At 39.9% G+C, this 9,017-nt stretch overlaps 1 protein-coding gene across 1 annotated transcript; it reads right to left on the minus strand.

Annotated features, from left to right (window-relative positions):
- Positions 1-1,253: 1,253 nt before the first annotated feature.
- slc6a14 (solute carrier family 6 member 14) lies at positions 1,254-8,702 on the minus strand. Its single transcript, XM_046075326.1, has 15 exons — positions 8,637-8,702; positions 7,778-7,916; positions 7,530-7,661; positions 6,229-6,390; positions 5,863-5,965; positions 5,641-5,773; positions 3,877-4,017; positions 3,654-3,789; positions 3,460-3,552; positions 3,246-3,371; positions 3,040-3,158; positions 2,841-2,940; positions 2,634-2,743; positions 2,270-2,437; positions 1,254-2,110 (listed from the first exon to the last, which is right to left on the minus strand). The coding sequence occupies exons 1-15, from the start codon at positions 8,700-8,702 to the stop codon at positions 1,979-1,981; spliced, it is 1,860 nt and encodes a 619-aa protein (XP_045931282.1). The 3' UTR covers positions 1,254-1,978.
- Between the last annotated feature and the right edge of the window lie 315 nt (positions 8,703-9,017).

The raw sequence follows: 9,017 nt of genomic DNA on the forward strand, positions 1-9,017 counted from the left end.
GCGTACTTGATGACATTTAAAATTTTTCCTATACACGCTCACTAGCCCACCACCACGACCACTGACCCTCGGTTGACTAAAACAATCATATTGAGGCGGACACAGTTCAGCTAGCTGGCTATAGTCATTCATCTGCAACCAGGATTCAGTTAAAAACATAAAATCTAGATTTGCAGACAAGATAAAATCATTTAAGATAAAAGTCTTACTTGAAAGTGATCTCACATTGAAGAGAGCCATTTTAAATGAGTTTGTTCTGGGTGCTGGAGTTGGTGCAGTTGTCCTAATCCTTAAGAGATTACTATTATTTCTGTGTGGGATGTGCACATTTCGGTTTACTGGTCTATGCGTGATGATGACAGGAATAGAAGTCTTTGGCACAGCGCTGGGAGCAGACGGCTTTACATGCCAGCAGGTGGAGACAGTTGTTTGTGGCAGTGAGCCAGAGATCTGTTCAGTGAGCGGTGGTGCATCCAGGTGTGCTGCATGAATGATTAGTCATTCACGTAAATCATGTGTGGACCGCACCACATGCTACATTTCCAGGGTAATCCAACAAATCACTTGGAACATGGCAAAAACCAGAAAGCAAACAGGTTGAATCAACAACGAGAAAGAGAAGTGAACAGGTAAATATGCTGAGTGGCTGATGGGGGAATTAGTTGCAGGTGAGGAGTGGATGGTGTAGGCCAGGTAACTACAGGGCAGATTAGGGAAGTGAGAAGAGGTGTGGCTATCAGGTTTGTAAAGGCTTACTGTATGGTGCAACATGATACTATTATATTACTTACCAGACAATGACACAGTGTACAGCTTACAGTTTCCCATCAGACTGAGGAGTGAACTTGATTTCTTTTAGCCCGGCGATTCCTATATCAGTGCCTTCCTAAATTAAGGAGCCAACTACATCTGCAAAAGCCAGAACATCTGGGTTGGATATGACAACATCACACGCTTCCAGATTAACTTGTTATTAATGATTTTGTCCAGACTCGCTGATATAAAATGATAAATAATATATATAATATATATAATAAACGATATATAATACAATCCAAAACAGTACCAACAAGAATGCTAACACACACACACACACACACACACACACACAATGTAAGATCAGCTGTAACACATTTGTAATATCGTGTCTTTATGAAAATGGCATTTAAAGCAGTTTGGCATCTGATGTTTTTATTTTCCTCACACATGATGCATCACTAGCTAGTCTAAATAATTTCGTCACATATTGGAGATGCAGAAAGAAGTTGTTTATTGTAGAATATCAGAGGTGAGGAACACAGGATGTGCAGTAGTTAACTGACAGGAAGCATGATTACTGACACACAAACACTCACTACTGATAGAAGAATAATCATTTTGAATAATAGACAGTGAAATAACTAAAATAGTCCACGGATCATTGAGAAAATAAGAAACACTATGTGATTTTACCTCCCCACTAATCAATATTTTTAATACATTGATTCAATTGATGTCAATTAACATAAAAGCATAGCTATTACTGTTCTAACGTTTGTGTGTCATTGGTCTGTGCTGTCAAGTCCAAAGTGGGTGAATTTACTGTTAACACATGACCTCGCTCAGGCTTGTTGTGTGCCGCCTGTCCCCAGCAGACAAAAACGTGGCCGGTGAAGATGGTCAAAAAGACTCAGATGTTTTCACCTGAAGGTAGAAACTAAAGCAAAACAAAAGTGAATGCTAGACTTGACATTTCCCAGGTGGGATATTTAAACAGGAAGAATACTGCAATGGGATGCCCATGCAGAATAGAGTAGGCCAGTGTTGTAACACATTAGTCATAGTCATTAGATACTCTGCTGTGAGTTTGTATTTGAGTTTATGCCTCCTGGAGGTTAAAAATCACTTACTGCAACTTTAACGTTCAGTACAAGGTGTTCACAGATTACACATGTTCACCAAAGGAAAGAAAACAACAGGTAAACACATCAAACACACATCAGAGCCATGAGCTCGAGATTACATTTACATCTGGTCCGTTGTTATGTATCATCCTGCCATAGCGTTCTCCTCGATGGACGTCCAGGTAGGGATGCCATTCTTCAGCAGGAGAGCACATTGACTTCAGACGCTGTGGAAAGTCAGAGATTCTTTCTTTCCCCAATTCTTGGAATTCACGAAAAAAGATTTCAAGCTGTGCAAAATGCAAAGCTTTTAAACATGGAGAAAAAGACAAGAGTGGTGTTGTGAACCACCATATTTCTTCAGCTATCATAACAAACATACAGACCTTCCAGGGGCTTCCCTCTGCTCTCATCAGCTTATACAAAGCGACGACAGGGATCCAGAGGAGGATAAATACAACCATGCACCAGCCCAGTGCCAAGCCCCAGTCTGGGAACAGGACTGCTCCATAGGAGGGTGGCGTAAACGTCTTCAGAGACCAGACCAGGATCACCTGGTCAACAAAGTCAGCAAAAATCAAACATCAAACATGGGCAGAACTGACATTATGTATGTGTTTGAGGCAGTGTAGTTACAATAATACTTGATTAAACTATTGCATGTAGAGAAGAAAAGCCTTCATTTGCCAGACGTGTGATGATTAATTCAGGGTGAGTCTTTCGGACTGTATTGTGTGATATTGCACTCACCACAATGATACAGGGGCTGATGAAGAACCAACATGCTCTCCACCACAGCCAGAAAATGAAACTCTTATTCCCAAGCATCATCTCGATGTCTTTAATAAAACGGTTCCCTCCTGGAAACCATGAGAAGAGTAAACATATGTATACAGAGCTGGTATTTGAGGCTCTCTGACACCTTTATCTGCACATATTTAAAATGGTCATATTCACCGTATATGTAGCTGACGCCAATGATCTCCAAGAGAGCCAAAAATAGCAGCACCCAGCTGGCAACAAACTGGTCGATTAGAGTCACCCAGTATATTCCTGCCTGTTTCAGACACACACAAACACACACACATTAGCTGAGTGGGTTAACTAAGCCTATGTCAGACAACAGTAACATAAAGTTACACTAAGGCAGGTTTACCCTTGTGACACATGGCAGGCCCAGGAGGTATACAATGGAACATGCTGTTACAGTCAATAAAGCACGTTTGGATTTGAAGATTTTAGGGAAGGCATCAAGCAGGCAGGTGACGACCACCTCTAATGACAAGAAGACAGATTCAGGATGTAACGCAACTGCAATGGTCTGAATGTTATAAAAGTATGAATGGCAACTGAAGATCTCACCTATTCCTGCAAACTGAGAGTCCAGACCAACAGTCAGAAGCATGAAGAAGAACAAAATGGAAAACAGAGGGGAAATTGGAAGCTTAGACAGAGCATCTGGGTATGCAATGAATGCCAGGCCAAATCCTGCGCAAAGACAAAGAAACAAAACATCAGAGGCCAGCTGGCGGTCTACCAAATTTGTATTGGTGCCCACATGATGTCTTCGCCTGACCTTCCGTCACCACATCTCCAACAGGCATTTTGTAGACGTAAGCCATGTGACCCAAGATTGAAAATATGGCAAAGCCTGCAAACACACTGGTACCTAGGAGGAGAGGAAAATAGCAAATAGAATAATCTCCCATAATAATATGTTTATGATTTAAACCTCTTTTAAATAATGCTGTCTTGTAGCTGTGGTCCTACCGGCATTAGTAAGTGTTATAACAAATGAGTCCTTGAACACATTGTTGTGGAAGTTGTTGTAGGAAGCAAGAGTCATGACTCCACCCCAGCCAATCGAGAGAGAGTAGAAGGTCTGAGTTGCTGCATCTTTCCAGACCTAAAGAACACACAGTGTTTTAAATCAGTAAAGAGTTTTCAAACTTAGATTACTGTACTGTGTTAACAGGGATAGTTGGGTTTCTACCTGCGCTTCTGTTAGTTTAGTCAAATTGGACTGGGAACCAATGTAGAACTCTATCCCATCTCTAGCTCCCTCTAGAGTCACACCACGGATCAGCAGGATCACAATCACCACATAAGGAAATGTAGCTGTGAAATACACAACCTGGAGAGACAAAATGCCAAGAGTTAAAATGTGATTAATTCATTTATATTTTCTTGCGTTGCTGCTGCGAGTTTCGAGCCATGGTTACCTTTCGCTTCGACTATTGCACTATTGCAATGCCCTCCAAGCGGGTCTTGCAGCTTGTGTGGTGACACCCCTACAAATGGTTCAGAACGCAGCAGCGTGTCTGGTTTTTGATCAGCCCAAAAGGACACATGTCACTCCATTACTGTGTGACCTCCACTGGCTACCCATGGCCTCCAGAATCAAATTCAAGTCACTAATGCTTGCATATAGAGTGACTACTGTGTCTGCACCCATCTACCTAAACTCCATAATACAAGTTTATGTCAATATGCTCTTCAGCTGGAGAGCATATTGACTTCAGATGCTGTGGAAAGTCAGAGATTAGCGTCTTTATCCCCCCACTTCTTCGATTTCATGAGAAAAATTACAAGCTTTGGAAAATGAAATGTTTTTAAGCATGTAGGAAAAGACAAGGGTGGTGTTGTGAACCACCATATTTCTTCAGCTATCATTGCAAACACACAACTTCCAGGGGCTTCTCTCTGCTATCATCATATATAGAAAACAAAACTCTTTTTAAGGTAAGAGACTAAATTATTTGACCAAGACTATATTTTGTTTAGTATCTATACTATAGCAGGTAAAATTGTGTGACTTATATTAGATTAAAATGTAGTTTCTTATGGTACTTTCAGACCAAAAGCGAAGTGAGCGTTGGGGGCGGTGCGTTTACATACAAAGTCAATTCAAAGATGCATAGAGCCGTGATTTCCTGTTGGGCGGTATGGAGGGGGCGCTGCCACCGATGCAAAGGCCTTTGCGTGAGTTGAAAATCTTCAACTCGAGCGAGAAAGTCACATGATGCTGAATTGTGATAGCCTATCAGCGCTGAGACTGTCTGGACTTCACCGACAGCTTCAGAACGTAATTTGAAGAGGACCAGGCAGATTGGAAGATTGAAACGCCGCTGGTCGACGGAGACCAACTAAGCTGCAGGGAGAAGTCGAGAAATATCTGTAGTAATCAAGGTTGTTTATTCACATTATCGCGTTGTGTGTGAACACTTGGCAGTAGTCCAACGATAAAACCCCCGTGAGGAAAGTTGTGAGGATTAAATTCGTGTTTGGTCTGAATGCACAGTTAGGCAACATGATCATTTTTTTCCCTTGCTAATTTAAGGGAAGGAACACAATGCATTTGACATCATCTCACAAAGTCTGGGATATTTTTTGTAGAAGATTTAATTTTTGCCATTTGTAGTAAACAAATGTGGGTACTTTGTATAAAAGTTTGAGAACTCTATCTAAAATATTCAGTGAGTTCAAGTTGCTAAAGCAAAAGTGTTTCAACCACACCCGGTCTCCCCTAGATGTGGAAACAATTTACTCCATGTATTGTCTCATGGAAGCCATAAGCACCAGATAAGTTCAAAAGCTTTTTCAACTGTGAAACACATAATTCGTCTATGAGTCTTTTTTGGCATCTAAGTAACTGACTGAGAGGTTTACTTGCTTTGTACTGCAGAAAACCCTCCAGACAAAATAACTCGTGGCTGATGCAGTGTGGAAAAGGGCTATCAGGTGGATGTTGACTTACTTTGCCTGAGGACTTGATGCCTCTGATGAGTGCTGCAGCAACAAGCACGGAGCTCAGCAACAGACAGAGGGCCAAGTGCCAAACTACTGGTCCTGTTTCATCTAGACCACTGGATCTCTGCAGAGCCACGCGACTGAGGAGGAGAGAGATCTGACTGTACATCCACAGCAGTATGACAGATGTGTGTATTTATGCTTCCTTGCATGTGTGTGTGATTCTTACTCCCAGTATTGCTCACTCGGGCTCTGCTCTGCACTGGATGAAAAACAAGTGTTGTTTTCCTGAGTCCAGTTGGCCACTAAAACACCACTTACATTGCAATACACTATAAAAGTTAAAAAGCACAACAAAACAAAACAAAACAAAACATTAATTTCCCAGAATGGAAGAATTATTTGATTATTTAGCTTTGGCCTGACGTAGTTTTAAGTTGCTTGAATTTCTCTAGAGCCCTGTGATACAGAAAAAACTGTCTCTGAACTGCAGTTCACATTTTTAGCATACAATTTTTCTTTTATATATTATGTCATCCTGTCCTGGCAAATTTCATCAAAACCTCTTCAGAAGATTTGGAGATGAAAAAATCACCTGCAGGCGTGTTGCTGCAGTTACTGTCAGCCCAACTGAAGCAGCTGGACCACGGCAGAGGAGACTGGAAGGAGGCGAACATGTAGTACAGGCTGTAGGCGATGATGACATTATAGTAAACTGATACTATGAGAGTCACCATAACCATGGCAACACCAACACCTGGAGAGGTAGAGATTATTATTAAGGCATTGCCAATGTTCTTATAAGAAGCCTCTTTAAAATATGATAACTTTTTGTTTTTATCTTTCTAGGTACTTTCAAAACTATATTTCCATTTGTAAAAATGAAGGTTTGTCTTTAAATTAGAGTTACTGTATGAAGCATGCACTCTTTCAAATCAAGACAATGTGTTAGTAAACATAACATAACATATATCTGTATCTTATCAGGTTTTCCCATTTCACATATCTCCAGTATTTTTTATATGATTGTATTTTAGCTGTTTTGTGAATAAACTGAAACTGAACTGAGTCTCCTAAAACTTTTATTATTTGGTCCCCCAGAGTAGATTAACTTTATAATATGAACACTGCTAACAAATGGGAAACGTCAAAAAGTGTAATTGCTACCAATGGGTGTCTTTATCACAGCAGTGTGCTGCAGTGATGTTATGTGTTATGTTATTTCTTGCTTTGTACATTTGTGTATGTGCTTCACGTTATCACCTTAACATTGACCCCCACTTGGAAACTTATGGAAACACTTCAAAGGACACGTTTAAACCATTCGACTTTGACTGCTTTTGATTTTGCAAAAAAACATTTCAATCAACATCTGACTCTGGCATTGGGGGAATATTTGTGCCGCTAGGTCCTGAATTGGTGAATTTTAATGTCTATTGTAGAAATTTACACAGTTTTGTTATTTTTGTTATTTTTTACACAAGTGTAGCTAGCACCCTCTACAAATGTCAGGGTCGGACAAACATCCAGTGTTATTTTGCCTTTTTTGTTGCTCCGATTAAGGTGAAATTCATCATTCAAAAGTGTGAACCTATCCATTAAAGTGTCTTGCTCTAAGGCTATAATTCAGCTTGTGCCTTTGGTTTGAATGTTGCGCATTAAAGGTAAAGCAAAGGAACAGTAACCACTGCACGGCTGTCTATTTCTGGACATGTAACAAAGTCTTACAGGCAAACAACCAAAAGCTCATTTGAACCCATAAAAAAAAGATGGATTTTGGGCTCCACAGTTGACCATTAATTAACCATTAATTAACAGCCTAATAAAAGCCCTCATGTTTGTTATCTTCAGATGTTACCTGTCTGATCTTTCACAAAACTTGAATGGTAGTCTTACCCTGCAGGATTGGCACTGCTCTCCATATGTTAATAGGGCCTTGGCTGCAAAACTGACCGAAGGCGCTTTCCAGGAAGAAAAGTGGAATTCCACACAAAACCAACATCAGGAAATAGGGAATGAGAAAGGCACCTGCTCAAAACGACAGATTGGGTGGTACAGGAATAAAACAGATACAGCATTAACAGTGGTACTATCAGGATTATATATAACATCCAACACTAACAGATTAGACACCAAATACTTACCCCCTCCATTTTTGTAGGCCAAATATGGAAATCTCCAGATATTTCCCAGTCCAACAGCATAGCCGATTGTAGAGAGGATATACTCTTCTTTGCTGGCCCAGTTCCCACGCTCAGTATTCTCATCACCATTATGTGGATCCTGCACATTGGAAAGTTTAAAAACTTATTAAAAGGGGTAAAACGTCTCAGATATTGTATGTTGTACCTGGAACAAACAACTGCGGTGAAAACAGTAAATGTTAGAATGATGCAGTACAACTTCATGCAACACTACATCATAATATCTGACTGAATTTACACATATCATAGTGTGCTGAAACCACAGAAACACACTGGCTTCACTGGCACATAGCAGAAAACCTCTGCTATCCAATATTTAAAATACCACAAATACATTTAATTATACAATCATTGTAACCACTGTAAATATTATCTTTGTCTCAACTGTCATACAGTTTTTACTCTTGACTGCTACAATGCATACAGTGCATAAGGTATTGTATTTAATGTAGTTATTTCCACTCTTGTGTCACATTTAGATTGGTTTGTGGTGGTTTCAGCACGTAAACCATCAGTCCAGTCCCTAAGTGGAAAAAAAGAGACTTAGGCTCCGTCATGACTCCAAGCCAATTTCACTTACTTTTAGAGCCATTGAGATCTTATTTCACCTTCCAGCTGTAGCAGCATGTCATAAAAAACACATTTTCTTCATTTATTGCAAAACAATAGGTTTTGTTTTGTGTTCCTCAATAGATTTTTTAAATATAAAATAGCACTCAATTCCTCAGTCTTATTCAATGTAATTACCGTGTGATGTATGTCTAAGTAAAAGTCTGGTCAAATAGGTTTGCAATCCTACCTGGTTGTCTACAGCAGGATTTCTGAATATTAAATCCTTGAAACTTTTCCAACCGTATTTCTTCATGTCCTTTCACCTGTTAATTGTGTAAATACAAATTTAAAATCACATAGGTAGGCCTGTTTTAAAGCCCCCACCCCCTCTGACAGATAAGGGAGTGATTTTTTCCAACCAATCACCTGCCCATACCTTCCCCTATAACACGTTGTGTAATTTTATTTTAACTGGAAGCATGATGTAATGCACATTAGTGAGGGAAATGTGCCTCTTGATAGCATAAATGACTTACTTAAATCCACTCAGTCTGATAAAGAGCTGGTTAGTGTTGCTTTCTGTATTATGTATTATGTTCTGACCCTAATGTTTCCTATGGTGCTCATT

The sequence above is a fragment of the Micropterus dolomieu genome, linkage group LG18, assembly GCF_021292245.1.
Source record: "Micropterus dolomieu isolate WLL.071019.BEF.003 ecotype Adirondacks linkage group LG18, ASM2129224v1, whole genome shotgun sequence".
Classification (NCBI taxonomy): domain Eukaryota; kingdom Metazoa; phylum Chordata; class Actinopteri; order Centrarchiformes; family Centrarchidae; genus Micropterus; species Micropterus dolomieu.